We start from the raw sequence: 19,977 nt of genomic DNA, 5'->3' as shown, positions 1-19,977 counted from the left end.
AAATTGTAGGGAAACAACTGCTCCGTGAGTCTCAGGGAAAGCCAAGGAGGGGGCCTCTTGACCACAGTGCTTGGGATACTGAGGTGGAAGGGAACTAAGTTCAAAGCCAGTCTGGGATGGACTATATAGTAAGACCCTGTCACAAATAAAATTCTTAAAAATTGTTCAGTAGGATGTATTAAGGAAAGAAAATTACCTATATTGTCTAGAATATTCTCAGTTCACAATCAGTTGTATCAGGTATTGTGAAATGTCATCATTTAAGTAGAAATGACAGGATCCCTGTAACATGTCTCTTACTGATGTTGCCAATGCATAGGGGAAAGCTGTTTCTTTTCTTTCTTCCTAATATAAAGAACTTTCTGAGCTGCTATACTACTGATACTCTTGTTTTCTTAATTCTGATCTACAAGGTCATCTCTCTAACTGTCCTTTGAGGTAAACAGCCATCGTAGAAGAATAAATGCTTTGTTTGAACCTTTGCTTCCACGGACTGTAGAGTTGTGTTTAGTTTCTCCTGCTGAGGAAAGCAGCTTGGTAGTGCAGCTTGTCAGTCTCCTTTGCATTTGGAAAGGAGCTCTAGATTAGCAAACCTGGGGAACCAGATGCACTGAGGCAATCATAACTTCACTGTGATTCTGATTGTTGATAATCTGCTTTCACAAAAATGTGCAAGTATTTGTTCAGAGTAAACTTCGTGTGTTTGTGTGTGTGTGTGTGTGCGCGCGCGTGTGCGTGCACGCGCACGTCCTAGGATTGAACCCAGAGCCTTATGCCTACTAGCATGGGCTCAGCTGCTAGCTAAACCCTAACACCTAGAGTAAACTTTTTTGTTTGAAGGTTCTTTTGGTTGTTGGTTTTTGTTGTTGCTTTATAGACAGCTCTCTCCTAGCTGGCCTGGAACTCATTATATAGACCAGTCTGGCCTGAAACTTACAGAGATCTGCCTGCTTCTGGAGTGCTGAGATGAAAGTTGTGTATTACCACTCCCTGCTAGGATAAATTTTTAAAGAGTGTGTTGTCTCTGGAAACTCTGTTTTGTTTAGGAGGGTAACTTCAGGTAGAATTTGCTTAACTGAACTTATGTAATATATAAAACCTTACATAAAGCTTATTTTAAAATATGTTCCTTGAAGGGCTGGAGAGATGGCTCCATGGTTAAGAGCACTAGCTGTTCTTCCAGAGGACCCAAGTTCAATTCCCAGCAACCATATGGCAGCTCACAATTGTCTGTAACTCCAGTACCAAGGGATCCAACACACTAACACAGACATACATGCAGGCAAAACACCAGTGTTTATAAAATAAAAACAAATCAGTGAAAAAATATGCACCTTGAATATTTGAACAGGAGATACTTTTCTGTGCCATCTAAAAGGTGACATTTGCAGTTTAGGCTTATTTAAATTAAGCAATGGCAATCCCTTGAGTGCTTTTATTCCAGCTTATCTACCTGTAATTACTGGAGTTGTTAGTGTCCCCTGACTGTTGTGTAGACCGTGGGTCTTTCATTGTTGCTGCAGTCTTCCTGGTGTAACTGGAAGGACCACACCAATAGTGTAAAGACTGGGAGCTGAGTGAGCATGGTGTGCCCACCTTTAACCCCACCACTCGGGAGGCAGACACACACACACACACACACACACACACACACACACACACACCCCACAGGCCTGGGATTTGAAGCCTTGGTTCAAATTCCAGCTCTTACCTGGCGCCTGGGCCGGTTACTCAGCCTCTTGCTATCTTGGTTCCTTCAGGCTGTGAAGTCAGTGCCCTTGTGTTAAGGGTCAGTGAACAGATTCAATGGGAACATTTAGACAGTGCCAGTGCCTAGCATAGTGTTGGCTCGTCTGGTGGCACACTGAGCTCTTGCTGAGAACTCTTTCCCAGCCTTCTTTGGAAAGTGTATCATTATGTTAGTGCTTACCTGGTATTTAATCATTATTAATGCAGTTTCAGTAAGTAAGTATCTTGTTCATTTTTTGTGAATATTTTACAACACATATATGATTCTTAATGAAAGGAACCATTTTTCTAGCTGTTCTTTTGTCTTTTGTATTGTTGACAGGTTTGCTTTTGTTTGTTTTTATGTGATAGTTTTATTTTGTTTTGGTTGGTTGGTTTTGTTTTGTTTTGTTTTGTTTTTTGAGACAGGTTTTCTCTGTGTAGCCCTGGCTGCCCTGGATCTCGCTCTGTAGCCCAGGCTGGCCTCAGAGATTCCACAGCATCTGTCTCCTGAGTGCTGGGATTAAAGGTGTGCGACACTAGGCTCAACTATTTTTTTCCTTTTTAAAAAATTTACTTTTTAACATTTATTTATGTAGTTAGTTAGTTACTTTATATTTGTGTCTGCAGAAGTCAGGACAACTTGAGGGGGTTGGTCCTCTCCTCACATGGGTTCTGGGAATTGAACTCAGGATTGAGTTTAACACACTTCCCCACTCATACATTTTAGGCAAGTGGTGTACCACTTAGCTACACCCCCAATCCCTACTAACAGTTTATATTTGTAAGTCATAATACAGAATTTAGAAACTAAAGCCAACTATCTTGACATTTAACAATTTTTTCTATCCTTTTCTTTTCATGGAAAGATCTTTTTTTAAAATTTATTTATTATGTACACAGAAGAGGGCGCCAGATCTCATTACAGATGGTCGTGAGCCACCATGTGGGTGCTGGAAATTGAACTCAGGACCTCTGGAAGAGCAGTCGGTGCTCGTAACCTCTGAGCCACCTCTCCAGCCCCAGAAAGATCATTTTTCAGTGAGATTAGTTGCCTTATCTGTTTGTTCATTGATCCAGCTGATGTCTTAGTTACTATTCTACTGCCAACCTAAGACACTTGGACAAGGCAGGGTTCAGTGGGGCTTATGATTCAGAGGGTGAATGCAAACTACCCTGGCACAGAGCGTGGTGGCAGGCAGGCAGGCAGTACTGTCATTGTAACTCTTAGCTGAAAGCTTCTATTTTTATCCTCAAGCATAAAGCAGAGATGGGGGCTAACTGGGTTTTTAAAACCTTAAACCCCACCACCAGTGAGACACCTAACCCTTTCCAAACAGTTCCACTAACTGGGGATCAAGTATTCAAATATAAGGATCTACAAGGCCATTCTCATTCAGACCTCCACAGTGGACAGATATCTTCTCTTAGGTCTTATACGAGGTTCTGGTAAAAACAGTAGGGAGTTTAAAGTGTCATGAAACGAGTCTGCGAAACAGCTAGCAATGCACATCTATATTTGTTTAGGACTGGAGCACAGACGGACTTGGAAGACTTAACAGCCCAGCATAGTGGTGCACAGCTGTGGTTCTTCCACTCTGGAAGCTAGGGTCAGAGGACCCCTCAACTCTGAGTGTAAGAGCAGTCTGAGCAAAACAGAAACCTCAGCTTGGGAGAAAAGAAATGACTGAAGAGAGAAATTAAGAGTCCACTGCAGTATAATACAGTCCACTGCAAGTATAGAGATGAAGATGGCCGAAACAAGAAGGGTGACCAAGGTGGATAGAAGTAAAGATACTTGTGGTCATATCTGACAGCCTGAGCTCAATCCCCAGAGCCCACCTGGTAGAAGGAAAGAATTGACTCTGCAAATTGTCCTCCAACTTCACATGTGCTCTGTGAGAGGAACAGCCTGCCACCCCCACCCCACCAATCATAAATAAATGTTTACAAGAATCTAGAGCGGTTTGTAGATATATTGAAATAGGACTTGATCTTAGATGAGCTGAATGATTTAACAGCAACAACAAATGTCAAGAGTGACCAGCATCTGAGTTTAGTCACTGGGTGGGTGGTTGTTCCAGGTAATAAGAGAAAAAAGGTTTGGGTTAGACTGTTTTTTGTAAGACTATAGGTAGAAGCAGGGTTTGTTGATGTATGGCTTTAATCCCAAAGACAGGCAGGCAGATCTCTGAGAGTTCCCACAGCCAGGGCTATGCAGAGAAACCCTGCCTCAAAAAATAAATAATAATAATAGTGTAGCTGGGGGCTGGAGAGATGGCTCAGCACTTAAGAACACTGGCTGCTCTTCCAGAGGACTCAGGTTCAATTCCCAGCACCCACAAGGCAGCTCACAGCTGTCTGTAACTCTTCTTCCAGAGAATCCGATCCGAGTCCCCCATACAGACATACTTGCTGGCGAAACATCTATATATATAAAATAAATAATTTTTTAAAAAAGTGTAGATAGAGCAAGAGAGAGAGCTTGGTGGGTAAAGGTGCTGGCTCCCATGCATAGCGACCTCAGTTTGACCCTGGGACCCGCATAGTGGAAGGAAAGCATCAACTCGTGCCAAGTCTTCCTGTCTTCACGTGCCCACTGTGGCCTGTGTGCACAGCACCCTCCTCTCCTTCACAAGTAAATAAATGTAATACAATTTTAAAACAAGGTAGCTAAGTACAGGTAGGAAAGGGTGTTAAATTTGAGATGAAGAAACATCCTAGGAGTTTACATACATACATACATACATACATACATACATACATACATACATACATACATGGATCTACAGGTCAGAACCAAAAGTGCAAATTCAGGAAGATATTTTAAGTCACAAGAGCAGGTAGATAACTTAATGGGGACACAGGGAAGGGAGAGGCCCAATGTCAAATAAAGAAAAAGCTAAACCAAGGAGATGGGTGTTTGGGGGCCAGCAAGATGGCTCAGCAGGTGAAGACATTTGCTGGCAAGCCTGGCAACCACAACCCACATTAGGCAGGGAGAGAAGTAACTCCTGCAGGTTGTCCTCTGGCCTCCCCTACACACTGTGACAACACCCCTCCCCCCAACACACAGATGTTAAGAGAGAGTGTTGGGGGAGTCATTGAGATAGCTCAACAGATGAAGGCTTTTGTTGCCAAACCTGACACCTGAGTTTGATTCTCAAACCCACATGTTGGAAGTAGAGAACAGACTCCTACAAGTTGTCCTCTGATCACACACACACACACACACACACACACACACACACACACACACTAAATAAAGCATTTGGAAAAAGAATGGTCCACTGTGCAAAATTAATATGGTGATAGGGCAGGAGAGATGGCTCAGCAGGTAAGAGCACTGGCTGCTCCCAGAGGACCCATTTTCGGTTCCCAGCACCCACATGTGGGTTCACAACTGTCTGTAACTCCAGCTCCAGAGGATCTGAAAACTCCTGGCCTTTCATATGTGCAGGCACTCCCATAAACGTAAAAACAAATCTAAAAAGAATAAATAGAGTGTTTTAAAGGGCTGATACAGTGGTTATGTCTTACAAGGAGAGTACTAGTTAAGTAAGGGACAGATGGGAGCAAGATTTTTTTATACGCATTTGCATTTATGTATTCAGAATGTCTTTAAGAAGTGTTCAGCTTTGTCATTTTCATTCCATGAACCACTTCACTCAAAGTTCTTCAGAAACCTCTAGTATTTAGGTGTGTAGGTTACAAAAGGCACGGATGGAGAGAGAATATTCAAGGTTCCATGAGCCGGTAGATTTTTAAGATCTTTTTAAACATTATGGTACAGTCATCCCTTGCATCCATATGGGTTGGTTTCAGGACCCCTCTCAGATACCAAAATGTGTGCATACATAGAACTCCAGCACTCAGGAGGGAGGCCAAGGCAGGAGGATTGTTACCAGTGTGAGGCCAGTCTGGTCTAAATAGCAAGCAGTTCCCCAAGACTTAAGTAATTAAGTTCAAAGGCATTCAAGGGATTTCACGTGCATTCCCCTTCAAATCATGTATATTCAGAAAACACATTCTTTAACTGGCATCATCATTTGACAGTTTGCACTACCTACTCAGTCTGGTGGTCTGATAATCTCTTCGATAGTGTGCATTGAGTCAGGGTACATTACTCACTTAGATTGTTTATTTAATTTCTAACATTCGGTTTTTCAGGTCCTTAAGCTTTATAGCTTTAGGGAGTCTGCAGCTGTTGTGGCATGGCCTAGAACCAGATATGCTTAAGCAGTCCACCAGGGTAGATATTCTGAAGGCAGGGAAGGTTACTGAAAGCTAATGCCTAAGTTGGCATCTTCATATGGCTTGCATGTTTCATTAAGAAACGTGACTCGGAAGGATGTTTGTGGAATAATGTGGCCAAGAAAATGAGAATCCATGGGTTTAGTGCTCTTTCTCTCTTGTTAACTTTTCCAGCAACCTTTACCTAAGAAAATTTTTCTTACTGTGTCACCACACAATTGTTTTAAAAATTAATATTTGTTTATTTGTATGTGGGTCTGTACATGCATGCCAAAGCATGTGATAGTCAGAAGACAACTTGCAAGAGTCATTTCTTTACTTTTACATATGGGACCTGGGATTGAACTCAGGTTGTTAGCCTTGGTGGCAAGTGACTTTACCCACAAAGCCATCTTGCTGTAGTTTTGGGGAAGAGAAGTGTCTTGTCAACGTGTCAGCGTATTCCTTACTGTTATTTGAGGCCATGCTGTATATGAATACTGCTTTTAGGTTTGTTACTAACATGGTAGGTTTTCCCCACCCCTCTTGGAGGACTATATCATTTTGTCCTTTATTGTTTTTGTATTCTAAATGGGGCTAATGTTTAAAATGAATGGAGTATTATAGTCTTAGCACTGAACGTCCAGCCTACAAAGAACCTTTGTGAGCTGACTTAGCAATGCTTTCTAAGCATTTCTGTCGGAAACAAACAAAAACAGCACATATTTTCATACCAACCTTTTATTTCAAACACGGCCTTTTAAGGGATTTCTCATGTCTGAAATACTGTTTGATGTTCTGGGTTATGCTTCTGTTCTACTTCTGTCTTCTGACCTGATCCACAAATTTCATTACTGTAAGGAATATAAGGTTTATTTTAGCAGCCTCACCCTTATAAGCAAAACTGACGTATACCCTCACTGCAAAGTAGACTCCACTGGAGGTCAAGAATTTATGCTAGATTCTTGTTTGAGGACATTTCAGTCTTTTAAACAGAACAAGAATACTTTGAATTTACTTCCATATTCTTGAACTTGACAGTATTTCATGGTACATGGCCAAAATTGATCCTACTACATTGGATGTGAAGAGAGACTTATTATTTCATCTTATGCTACCTATGTAGGCTTCTTTTAGATTTTTTGTTTTGTTGTTTTTGTTTTTTGAGACAAAGTTTCTCTGTGTAGCCCTGACTGTCTTAGAACTCACTCTGTAGACCTGGCTGGCCTCAAATTTGGAGATCTGCCTGCCTCTGCCTCCTGAGTACTGGGATTAAAGGTGTGTGCCACCACCGCTTGGCTTATATTTGTTTATTTTTATCTGTATGGTTGTTTGCCTGCATGTATGTTTGTGAACCATGTGTGCTTAGTGCCCGTGGAGCCCAGAACAGGCCATTGGATCCCCTAGAACTGAAGTTATAGGCAGTTGTGAGCTGTTGTATGGGTGCTGGGAACCAAACCCTAGATCCTTTGGAAGAGCAGCCATTGCTCTTAACTACTGGGCTGTCTCTCCAGACCCCCATTTTAGACTTTTACCCTCAAATAATGTTTTTGGGGGTGGGTATGAGGACTTCAAGACAGGGTTTCTCTATGTAGTCCTGGCTGTCCTGGAATTCTCTAAAGACCAAGCTGGCCTTGAACTCATCTGCCTGCCTCTGCCTCCCAAGTGCTAGGATTAAAAGCATGTGCCACCACCGCCTGGCAACATGAAATTAAAAGAAAATAAAACAAAGAAACTTTGAAAAGAAAAGGGCATATAGAAATCGTGCCTCTACCTGCCAGTCACTGTATAATCTCCCTGTATGATTTGATTTGATTTTTTTTTCTGGTTTTGGGGTGTGTGTGTGTGTGTGTGTGTGTGTGTGTGTATCTGTCTGTGTCAGGTTCTGGCACTGGCTTTGGCCCTGGCTAACCTGGTACTTGTGAGGATCCCCCAGGCTTTGCCTCCTGTGTGCTGGGATTACGAGGTTATGTCATCATGTGTTTTGTCTTGTTTTGTTGAGATAGAGTCTTACACTGTGGCACATACTGGCCTAGAATTCATTGTGTATCTCATGGCAGTACCACTGCCTCAGCTTTTCGAATGCTGGGATTACAGGTGTAAGTCAGGATGCCTACATCTGTATGCTTCCTTTTGAAATAGAAAAACTAAATTACTGACAATCCCCCAAGGCAAAAGAAAAACATTTAAGGATGAAATGAAAATTAAGATGGGGGTGTTATATAAATTGCTCAAATGCAAAAGCTTAACTTACCCAAAGAAACATTGAAAGAAAGAAACCAAGAGCTAGAGATGAGTGAGCAGTTGAGGGCCCCAGCTGCTCTTGCAGAGGACCCAAGTTTAATTCCCAGCACCAACCTGTTGGCTCACAACCATCTGTAACTCCAGTACCAGGGGATGGAACACTCTTCTGGCCTCCATAGGCACTCCACACCTGTGAAGCACAGACTACATGCTGGCGAAACATCCATACACACACAGTCTTCTAATTAAAGAAAAATTTAGATGAGAGAGACTTAACTGGAGATGGTAAGATTCTTTCTTTCTTTTTTTTTTTTTTTTTGTTTTGTTTTTTTGTTTGTTGTTTTTTGTTTTTGTTTTTTGAGACAAGGTTTCTCTGTGTAGCTTTGCGCCTTTCCTGGAACTCACTTGGTAGCCCAGGCTGGCCTTGAACTCACAGAGATCCACTTGCCTCTGCCTCCCAAGTGCCACCACTGCCCAGCCTCTTTTCTTCTTTTGTAGCTGTAAAAATTTAAACAGTCTTGAGCTGAGAAGGAAAGCAGAATTGGGATGGGGTATAAATAAGTTCTGTCTTGGGGAGTAGGCATGGAATATATAATCCAAATGGTCCTTCTCCTAATGGACTCAACTCAATCAGGACATGTTGGTAACTTCCAGAAACAAGTTGTTTCTCTGTGACCCAACAAGTAAGATGATAATAGTGAGATGATTAGTAGGGTTTGTTGATGCTGGTTGGGTAACCATCTGCAGCTAGAAAACATAGGCAGCAAAGACAGAGTATATTTCTCAAACAAAAGGTACTTAATGTCCTCTCAGGGCATATGGAACTTGATATGATGCCATGGTTCTCAGCTTTGTAGTTTAGAAGTTTGTGTAAACATATAGCCTAATGGGCTCTAGGGATTAGAATTATTCCAACCAAACTTACAACTCACAATACCGATTTTGTGTGTGTGTGTGTGTGTGTGTGTGTGTGTGTGTGTGTGTGTGTGTGTGTTTAGACAGGGCTTCTCTATGTAGCCTTGGCGGTCTGGAACTTGCTCTGTAGATCCGGCTGCCCTTGAACTCACAGATCAATTGAAGGTGTATGCCACCACACCTAGCTTTGGTCCAATTTTCTAATACTACAAAGAAAAAGATGTAGATTGAGACTGTTTCTTTCAAAATCCTTTAAGAAATAATTTATATGTAATTTGGGGGAAGAAAAGTGTCTTGCCAACAAGTCAGCACACCCATACTGTTATTTAAGACCAGTTGTGTTTGGGGTACTGCTTTTTATGCTTGTTGTAACTTGTTCTGTGACATTATCTGAGTCGGTTTACTTCTGCTTGTTTGTGTGTGCATTGTAGGAGTGGGTTGGGCTTGAATACTTGGCAAGATCCTTCTGTGATCTGATTATTCTTACAGAATATTCATAAGGCACTGTCATGTGGAACATTCTGCTTTTGAGAGAAGGAGAATTGTCACTATGTAGAGGGTATTTAAGGCTGAGTGACTAGATGACATCATTAGGGAGTGTGAAGAGAACACAAAAAGAACCCAGGACCAGGCTTTGAATAACTCCAAGAAGTAGAAGCAGAAGAAGCTGTCAACAGAAGGAGAGAGTGATTGCCTCACCTAGCGAGGTAAGGTGTGAGTGTTTTTGCATTTTCTAGTGTGGAGGTCATTAGTGTTCTCCAGGAAAGCTATTTCCTGATTCCCTGATCCCATGGAGTCAGAAGGCTCACTCCATTGCTGATGAGGAAGTGTAGACTGTCTGTATGCAGCTCTCTGGAGAACTGTATCAGTGAAGGACAGAAATGGGAAGTACTAGATGATGTTTATTTGCCAGAGAGAATAAAGAAGCCAAGATTGATGACACAGAGAGAACCGAAGGAGCTAAGTGAGCTAAGTCTCTGGAAAGGTGAAGAGGGTTAGTGCAGGATGTGTGTTCCCCACACGGCCTTTGATGACAGAAGTCTGCTCAAGTAGGTGGGAGTGAGTCTTAGTAGGACTGAGGATTCTCGCTCTGTTTCTGTGTTTAAAAAAAAAATGAAGGGCTGAGACTGTGGCACAGTGGAAGAGTGCACGATGTCCCAAGATCATCCCCCAGTAATGCCAAAACACCCTGAAACTAAGTTGATAACTGAGAGAATGGAGGACTACTATCAGTTAAAAGTTTGATGTTTGACATCTCAGACAATAACTGGCAGCCAGTGAACATTTGATAGTTATTTATTGAGTAAGTGAATTTGAAGTGGCTGTACTGTTGTACTTGACTTTTCTAGCTCTGCTCAGTTGTTCAGACACATCTTCAGGATGCAGAGTAATCCCAGGAAAACGGCAGCTTTGCAGAGTTAGTTCTTGCAGTTTGTGTGACAAAGAAAATATGTTTTAAATTAGGAATTAATTTCTGTTGAGACAAGGTCCGGGTATGTAGTAGGGACTGTCTTCATCCTCCTGCTTCAGATACACGAGTGTTGGGATTATGAGGCTGTATCGCCACACCTCGCCTCTCCTAAATGGTCAAGATGCAAAAGAGGGTTTGTTTTGTTTGCTTGTGGCACTGGCTATCAAACCCCAAGGCCTCGCACTTTACCACTGAGCCCTTAGCTGATGCTGTTATAACCAGACTGTTCAGAACCTTTCTTTCTTAGTGTATTCCCTTTAGGTTTGTGATTTCTTCTTTTGGAAATAGTAAACATTTTTTAAAACTTGTTTTTAAAACTGAATTTATTTTGTTTGTGAAGAAGTAGACTGACTAAACAAAAATAACTTTATTCCATCAGTTACTTCTAACAAATAAAATTACAGATTTTAACTTTTATAGAGAGAATTATTGAGAAGGAAATGTCAATAAGTTATTTTTTAGCGTATTATATGAGAACAATATTGTATAATTATTTGCTTAAATAAAAACTCCTGTTTAAAAAAAAAAAACAAGGGGCTGGAGATTTAGCTCAGTGGTAGAGAAAGGCCCTGGGTTCAATCCTCTGCTTAAAAAAAAAAAAAAAAAAAAAACAGAGGCAGGCGGATCTCTGTGAGTTTGAGGCCAGCCTGGTCTACAAAGCTAGTTCCAGGAAAGGAACAAAGCTACACAGAGAAACCCTGCCTTGAAAAACCAAGGGGGGGAAAAATTCCTGTTAAAATATTTCAAAAATAAAACCTTTATTTGTATAATATCATTGTTGTTCAGTTCTACTTTAAATGAACCCAAGTTGTTTGTCTATTCAAGAGGATACTAAGGCAAGGAGTAAATGGGGAATGAGTTCAGTTAGCAGAACGATTTTGCAAGGCTGGGTGGTGGCAGGAAGTTTGCTTCCTAAGGTGAGCCTTTTTGTGCCCATCCTCTCTGTGCATGCGTGCATGTGTCTGCATGCACATGGGGAACATGGTTTTCTGATCTCAACACTCACTAGAACTCATTCTGTAGTCTAGGCTGGCCTCAGGTGTGTGGCAGTCCCCCTGCTCTGCCTCCTGGGTGTTAGTATTTAAGTGTGTGTCACCACACCCAGTTTATGCTCTGTTCTTTTTACCAAAAATTGATCAAATCTTATTTGTTATATATATATAGCTATGGTTTTGTTCAAATCCAGTCCCCCACAGTTTCGATTTCTTAAAACTTCAATAACTGGAAGGTAGAAAATCCTTCATTCTTGTAGACAGTGCTGTTTCAGAATCCTCAGTAGACTTTGTTAAAACTCTGATTTTATGTGTTTTCACAAAATAAGTTTGTCATTCTCTTATAGTAATGGTATGTGTTATGTCGTGTTTTGACAATATCTTCACAGAAATTTGACTTCAATTTATAAAATAAAACTTGAAATACATTGTCCTCTTGAGCTCCCATAAAACTCCTGCTTCTCTTCATTGTATTGGGAAATGTATATTGAATTTATATGAAAGATGTGGCAAGGGAGTTGACCACGGCAGGTAAAGTGTCTGCCATGCAAGCATGAGAACTGGAGTTGGGATCCCCAGAACCCACATAAAACCCAGGCATGGCACCACTCATCTGTACCGCCCGTGCTGGTGAATGCCAAGACATATGATCTCTGGAGCTCATTGGCTAGCCAGGCTAACTGAATCAATGAACTCCAGGTTCAGTGAGAGGCCCTGTCTCAAAAAAAAAAAAAAAAAAAGGTGGAAAGCAGTGAACGAAGACAACCTGATGTCTGCCTCTGACCTTCACACACACTCTCATGTGCACACACACACCCCACCCCCACAAAAATGAGGCTATATGCACTTGTATGTTGTATATATTACCTTTAATTTTGTACCTCTTGATAACCCATGTTGTCCCTGTTTTACAAAATAGAGCAACTGGTACTCTAAACACTTAGGAAGCCAAAGTAATGTTACGGAGTTCAAGACCAGCCTGTGCTCCTTAGTGAGTTATAGGCTACCTTGGTCTCAAAACAGCAATAAAGTTGAACTTGTTTGTAGAGATTTATAGATTTGTTCAGATTCCTAGAGTAGTTGCTTGTGAAGGTTATGTTTAAATCCCATTCTGTTAAACTCTAAACTCTGTTAATTATACACTGTCTTTTTTTCATCTAATCTCATTAAATCTCCAATTTCATTCTGTTCAGTTGTAATGGATCTCATGTGTTCATTTGTTTTCTGCCAGACTCTCCTGAAGACTTACTTACTCATTATAACCTTACCTCAGGGGTCTGTTGCAGACTATTGGAGTGAGCCACAGTGGTATCGCTGGGAAGGTAGCATGATGTTAATTTTCTGATTTAGGTGGTTTCCAAGTTCATTGTTTCACCTACTTCCTACCCTTTGGATGTCTTAGCATTTAGGGTTAGTTCCACACAAAAACACAGGCACAAAAATAGTCTTTTATATAAATATCCTACCCCTGGCAAGTGGTCACTTTCTTTTTGCTCGCTCTCTCTCTCTCTCTCTCTCTCTCTCTCTCTCTCTCTCTCTCTCTCTCTCTGTGTGTGTGTGTGTGTGTGTGTGTGTGTGTGTATGTGTGTATGTATGTATGTATGTACAGACTCATGGTCCCAAGTTCTGAGATTGCAGGTATGAGGCACCATGCCTGGCTCTTAATTTTGGAGAACTTGTTTGGAGGTTCTAACAGGAGAGTACAACTGCTTCAGTACCCTTGGCTGACGGATGGTCATGCTCTTCAACCCGTGAAGCGTGCATCTTTGGAAGGGACACACACGGAACAGTTCGGGGAAGGATACCAATTTAGGCAACTGAATCAGCTGACTCAACCTGGCAATCAGTGAGATGGTAGATGTCGAAAACAGGTCACACTCACATCTACTTTATCTCTTTTGTGGGTGAATAAGTTATATTATTATGTGAATATACTCACCCACCCCCTTGAGATAGGATTTTAAGTAGCCCAGACTGGCCTTGAACTTCTAATATATTTTAAACATGAAAATTTCATCTTCTGTGCCCATTACCATTTGAATCAGTGTTTTCTACGTAAAGCTGACCTTTGTTCTTGGATCTGTGATATTTGTGTTAATATAATGAATCTTTTTATTTATTTACTTTTGATTTTTTGAGACAGAGTTTCTCTGTGTCATCCTATCTGCCCTGGAACTTACTCTGTAGACTAGGTTGTTCTTGAACTCACAGAGATCCACCAGCCTCTGCCTCCCCAGTGCTGGGATTAAGTTGTGCACCACCACCGCCCGGCTCGTAAATGTTTTGTGTTTTGTTTTGTTTTATGAATTTATTTTCTAATAATGTTAACATTACTATAAAAGATAAAATGATAACAAGAAATGACAAGTTTCAAATAGTGTCTATTAATTTATGAATTAAATGGATATTAAATCTATAGTTTATCAGTATTGGGATGTACTAGTATTTGATACCTTTATTCTGTGAATGATGTGTTTCCAAATTTTAATCTGGAAAACAAATCACTAGAATAACTATTTAGAAAAGGTTTATAATCACAAGCTTTTATATGGAATTATATAAGCTATTTATAAAACTCTTGGTTATAAAAAGAAAAAATAGTGTGAACACATACAGTTAGCATGTAGGATGTATGCCGTGTTGCTCCTGTATTCAGTTTTAGTCTCAGCTGCAAAGCAGAAGAATCTAATGTGTTGCTGGGCTTTATTTTCTGTGTTAGCTCCTCCAGAGTTACTGATCTATGAAATGGCAGAAAATGGGAAAAATTGTGACCAGAGACGCGGAGCAGTGATTAAGGAGCAGCATAATGGGAGTTTTCCAGGTAAGGAACACACGGCAGCAGTGATAGCAGACTTCCTGGGGACTCTTCGGTGGCTCTATGCATTTCCTCACGTAATCCTTCCACCGTCCAAGTAGTTTGCCTTTACATTTTGAGATGCCACACACCTTTAATTTCAGCACTCAGGAGGCAGAGGTAGGCATGCATCTGTGAGTCTGAGGCCAGCCTGGTCTACTTAGTGACTGACTACTAGGACAACCAGGGCTGTGTGGTGAGATTCTGTCTCAAAACAACAAGCATATTGCAGCAGAACTACCTAGCCTACATACATGTATCATTCCAAATTTGTAGTTTTAGTCCAAAATCAACTGCTGGATCCTTTTCTTTTTTCTTTTCTTTTCTTTTTTTTTTTTTTTTTTCAGGCAACGCTTTAGGGTTTCTCTGTGTAGCCATGGCTGTCCTAGAACTCACTTTGTTTGTAGGCTAGCCTCGGACTCACAGAGCTTCACCTGCCTCTGCCTCCCAAGTGTTGGGATTAAAGGCATGCACCACCACTCACCCAGCTAAGAATAGGATTGTATGGTTTTCTGTTTGCTTGTTTGTTTACTTGTTTGTTTGTTAGTTGTAGTGCAGGGTTTGCTGTTGTTGCCTCAGAAACACTGCTGGGAAAATAACAGCCCTGGGGCTGCTGGTATAGTGCAGTGGTGGAGTACATGCACAGCATGTGTGAAGTCCTGGATTTGGTTATCAGCACCAAAAATGAGTAGCAACCATGGCAGTTCATTTCCTCTCTGAGCCAATAAAGATGGCTGCATTTGGACTAGTTACCATTTCTCAGGACTACAGGACTTGCTGTGAATGGTTACCTGGGACATAGATGAAACTTTTTTTCATCCACTGCATTTCTAAGTAGTTATACATTGTACTGCCCCTCTCCATGATAACTAAAAAGAATACTTTGCGAAGTATTCAGATACTTGTTAGAATTTTCTCCCTCTCAGTTTAGTACTTTGTACCCCTTAAATTTGCAGGGTCTCGATGTTAAATCTCATTCTGCTTTTGAGATTTTTTTTTTTTTGTGCAGTCTAAGAGATATAGCATAGGTAGGTGTGTTGATTTTTATTCTTTGAAAAGGTGGCACAGATGTTAGGAATTCTGTTTTAACTTCCATGCTGTTGTTTTTCAGACCCCTCTTCAGTACATGAAAAGAAGAGAAGGGATCGGGAAGAAAGACAGAATATTGTCCTGTGGAGACAGCCGCTCATTACCTTGCAGTATTTTTCTCTGGAAACTCTTGTAGTTTTGAAGGAATGGACCTCAAAGTAAAGAGTTTTCTATTACTTTTCATATAAATCGTATTTACTAATTTTAGAAGTTCTCAGCCATCTCCTACTCCCTGCCATCTGCTCTACCAAAATGGATTAATTAAATTTAGAACATTATCATAGGAACATTTGTTTTCCTTCCTATAGTTTAAAAAGAGTTAGACTTGGGGAATGGGGATGTAGCTCATTCAGAGTTCTTGTCTCCCACACACAAAGCCAACACCACACACCAACCAGGTTTTCAAGATCCTCCTTTGTTACATAGTTCAAGATCAGCCTGGGATACATAAAGACTGCCATCCCACCATCACCCTGCCCCAAAAGGGAGAGCAGTAGATGGGGACGTTTGGTTTGAAGAAAAACGACCTTATTTATTTGACAGGTTCTTACAGTTGACTATTCTTTCATGCTGGGTCTTGCAAGGGAAAACATTAAAAAGATAGTGGTTTTTTTCTCCTGGTTTTATATTGAAAATCAGGCCTGTGTGCAGTAGATGCACCAAGCCTGCAGCAGGTTCAAGATGCATGTGGTGCTTAACTGATAGCCAGTGAAAAAGAACTCTGCTGTAAAATGTGTCCTGCCTGTGTTTCTAGCTGTTTGAATATCCAGGGAGCAAGTTGAACTTTCTTACCCTGTTATTTTCTTGTTCTTCTGTAACAGTTATCTATACTGTTATCTTACATTTTAATGTACTTAAAAATTAAAAAACATGTTGGGCAGTGGTGGTGCTTACCTTTAATCCTGGCACTCGGGAGGCAGAGGCAGACGGATCTCTATGAGTTCGAGGCCAGCCTGGTCTACAGAGTGAGTTCCAGGACAGCCAGGGCTACACAGAGAAACCTTGTCTCAAAAAACAAAAACAAAAGGTGGGCAGTGGTGGCACACACCTGTAATCCCAGCACTCGGGAGGCAGAGGCAGATGGATCTCTGTGAGTTCAAGGCCAGCCTGGTCTACAGAGCTAGTCCAGGACAGCCTCCAAAGCTATAGAGAAACCCTGTCTCGAAAAACACACAAACCAAAAAAAACAAAAACAAACAACAACAACAAAAAAATTATAAAACATTTTGTAACAATTTTTAGCTCATTTGATCATGTAGGGGTCTACGAAGAAGGAAAATCAAATATATGATTATTATGATTTTTAAAAGCAAAAACCAAAATCAGAAAGGTTAAATGTCCTGCTAACAGAGCAGCAGTGAGTAGCCGACTCAGCAAGGGGCTTTGAAGCCCGTGCTCTTGTGTTACACTGTAATACCTCTCCAGATTACAAGGTGGGGTGTGGACAAGATCAGGCTTTGCACCCAGAGATGGCTGTGGTAAAGCGACTTGATAATTCAGATGCTGAGCCCATGTACCGTGACTGGCTATTCTTTACATCCCAAAGGGTGTTTCTGAAAATTGCAAGATTAATGGGAGATTGTTTTTATTTTTAAGATTGTGGCACCGTCAGAGCATTGTGGTGTCTTCTTCACTGCTGCTTGCTGTGCTTATAGCTGCGTATTGTGTGGAAGGAGCGCACCAACAGGTAAGATGTGGAGTAACTCTCTGCCCCAGCACTCTACTCACATGACAGTTCAGAATGGGGCTCATGTGAGTCTCAGAGTTTATACCCTCTACACTTGTAAGCGTGCATTTGTGTTTTCAACTTTATCTGATAACTGGGTATCTTAATGTCTTATTCCATACACTAAAAATACCCGAGCACTGTTCCGTAGCTACTCAACATTATTTTAGTAGTTAGGATTTCTCTTTACTTTAAAAGATCCACCTGTTCCTGCCTCCCAAGTACTGAGATTAAAAGCATGAGCTACCACACCTAGCTCATTGACCACTTCCTTTACCACTGTGTTTTGTGTGTCCCTAAAGTTTTCTGTGCACAGCTATTGTAACTGTCCCTTTAACACTGTCTTAAGTTTTCATAGTGATTTTAAACTGTTTACACTAGACTGGGCATGGTAGCACACTTGTATAATCACACCATCTAGCAAGTAGAAGAAGGAGGATCAACTGAAGTTCAAAGCTAGCCTGGTCTACATAGAAAATACCAGCATGCTGGACTACAGTATGCGATCCTGCCTGAAGAAATAAAAAAGAAAAAAATAATGATTACCATAATAGTAGTTTGTTTTTTGTTTTTCTCCAGCGTCAACTTATTTTGCTTGAATGAGTTGGGTTTTCGTTTTGGGGGGTTTTTTTTGTTTGTTTGGTTGGGGATTTTTTGTGGGGGGGGTGATTTGTGCCCTCTCTGCTTTAGTACATTATCAGAGTGAGACCTCTTCGAGGAATTTTTTTTGTCTTAGTGTTTCTTAGCTCTTCAGCTTTGTTGAGCTGGCTGGTCAGTGGGTAGTAGTTAGTAAGGCATGTTCCTGGGCAGAGTGTTCTGGTTTATACCTTGTCTCTTTTCTTTTCAGTATGTGCAGCGGATAGAGAAGCAGTTTCTTTTGTATGCCTACTGGATAGGCTTGGGAATTTTGTCCTCTGTTGGACTTGGAACAGGATTGCACACCTTCCTGCTTTATCTGGTAAGAATGATTTTTTTCAAATTGCAACAGAGGAGAGTCTTCTGTCTTTATTGGTGCTTTTCCTTCAGAAGTAGATTTTGAAGTAATGATTCTGACATTGTCCTCTGATCTCCACATGGCACTATAGCACTCATGCACACACAACCCCCAAAGACATTTGTTTGTTTTCCAGACAGGGTCTCTCTGTGCAGCCCTGGCTGTCCTGGAACTCACTCTGTAGACCAGGCTGGCCTCGAACTCAGAGATCTGCCTGCCTCTGCCTCTACTAGGATTAAAGGTGTGCGCCACTGTGCCCAGCTGCCTGGATTTTTTTTTTAATCCCAGATCTCAGGAGGCAGAGGCAGGCGGAACTCTGTGAGTTCGAGGCCAGCCTGGTCTACAGATCGACTTCCAAGATAGGCTCCAAAGCTACCCAGAGAAACCCTATCTCAAAAAACCCTGGGAGGGGAGAGTGGGCAAACTTGAAGCAAGGAAATTTTCTTATTGTATGTGCATTAGAAACATTAAAAACTGTCAAATGTCTTCATGTGAAGGCATTGCTATCCCATTTCCTCTGATCCAGGTATTCAGTAAAAGATTTAGAAGCATAGAAGCAAACAGAGCCACCCAGATGGTTGAAGGAGAAAGCTGACTTTTCCCACAGGTTATTCTCTGACCTCCACACATGTGCCATAGTGCACACATACTGATTCACACAGACCCACATAATAATAAAAAAGTCGCAAAGTTTATTACAGAATTAATGTAAGGGAAAAGTAAAATTTTTGTTTCCATGAGTGAGCACTTCTATCCTTGATCAGTGTGCCAGTTTAATGGAATGTGGTTAGAATCTTCTCAGCTTTAGTTTCTAATGTATATTAGTGTTTTGGCTGTGTGCATATCTGCATCGTGTGTTTGTCTCATGCCTGTGGAGGAAGTGGAGTAACCCATGGTTGTGAACTCATAGGTGAGTGCTAAGAACTGAACCCAGGTCCTCTGCAAGAATAGCACTTGCAGCAGCTGCTGGTGGCACATGCCTTTAATCTCAGCACTAGGGAGGCAGAGGCAGGTGGATCTCTGTACAGTTGAGGCCAGCCTGGGCTACATAGTAAGTTCCAGGACAGGCTCCAAAGCTACCCAGAGAAACCCTTTGGCCGGGGTGGGGGGGGGGGTGGGGAGGTGGTGTTGCACAAAACAGTACTTGCTCTTAATCGATGAGCCATCTCTCTCACATTTGGTTGCTTGGTTTGTTTGTTTAGTTGATTGGTTGGTTTTTCAAGACAGGGTTTCTTTGTGTAGCCTTGGCTGTCTTGGAACTTACTACCACTAGGCAGATTTTTAAAATTTATCCTCTCTTTCATGATTTGTAACAAACAATTACCCTAATTGCAGGTGGTCTCTGTGACCACCATGGCCAACAGAGTGTCGATCCACGTGAGTTAAACTTCTATTAAACACAAATTAGTAACCAGTATTGGTTCAAACTTCAGGAATCTGACCCCAAGTAGAGTAGTTTCTTTTAGGCATATTTAAGCACAGAATAATTTGGTGAAAAAATTTCCTGGTGATAGTTAACTCAATTCCATGTGGAAACTTTATAAAGTACATGTGACATCTTCCATAAAGATAGGTCCTATAGATTGATCTAGGAAAACAATCTTATAAGAAGGGTCTGTGGGAGGAGTTGGGGTGGTTTTGGCCGTGCAGTGCAAAGGTCACCAGGCTGTTTACTACCTCTGCTCTGAAAACGGGTTGTAATCTTTGCCTCTGAAGAGACAACCCTGCATG

The 19,977-nt window shown here is 41.3% G+C and overlaps 1 protein-coding gene across 2 annotated transcripts in view; it reads left to right on the top strand.

Annotated features, from left to right (window-relative positions):
* Positions 1 to 19,977, top strand: part of Vmp1 (vacuole membrane protein 1) — a 101,902-nt gene that overhangs the window by 2,976 nt on the left and 78,949 nt on the right. The window contains exons 1-5 of one of the 2 annotated variants that reach the window (XM_036196773.1): positions 9,745 to 9,827; positions 14,303 to 14,404; positions 15,549 to 15,684; positions 17,123 to 17,213; positions 18,100 to 18,210. In XM_036196773.1, coding sequence (XP_036052666.1) covers positions 14,329 to 14,404; positions 15,549 to 15,684; positions 17,123 to 17,213; positions 18,100 to 18,210 — 414 coding nt within the window. In that variant the 5' untranslated portion in view covers positions 9,745 to 9,827; positions 14,303 to 14,328. Of the gene's footprint in view, positions 1 to 9,744; positions 9,828 to 14,302; positions 14,405 to 15,548; positions 15,685 to 17,122; positions 17,214 to 18,099; positions 18,211 to 19,977 lie in introns of those variants that run through there. The other variant, XM_036196772.1, reaches the window with a different exon arrangement.

The sequence above is a fragment of the Onychomys torridus genome, chromosome 8 (assembly GCF_903995425.1).
Source record: "Onychomys torridus chromosome 8, mOncTor1.1, whole genome shotgun sequence".
Classification (NCBI taxonomy): Eukaryota; Metazoa; Chordata; class Mammalia; order Rodentia; family Cricetidae; genus Onychomys; species Onychomys torridus.
The sequence above is the reverse complement of the archived record's forward strand: the minus strand, read 5'-3'. Positions and strand labels throughout refer to the sequence as shown.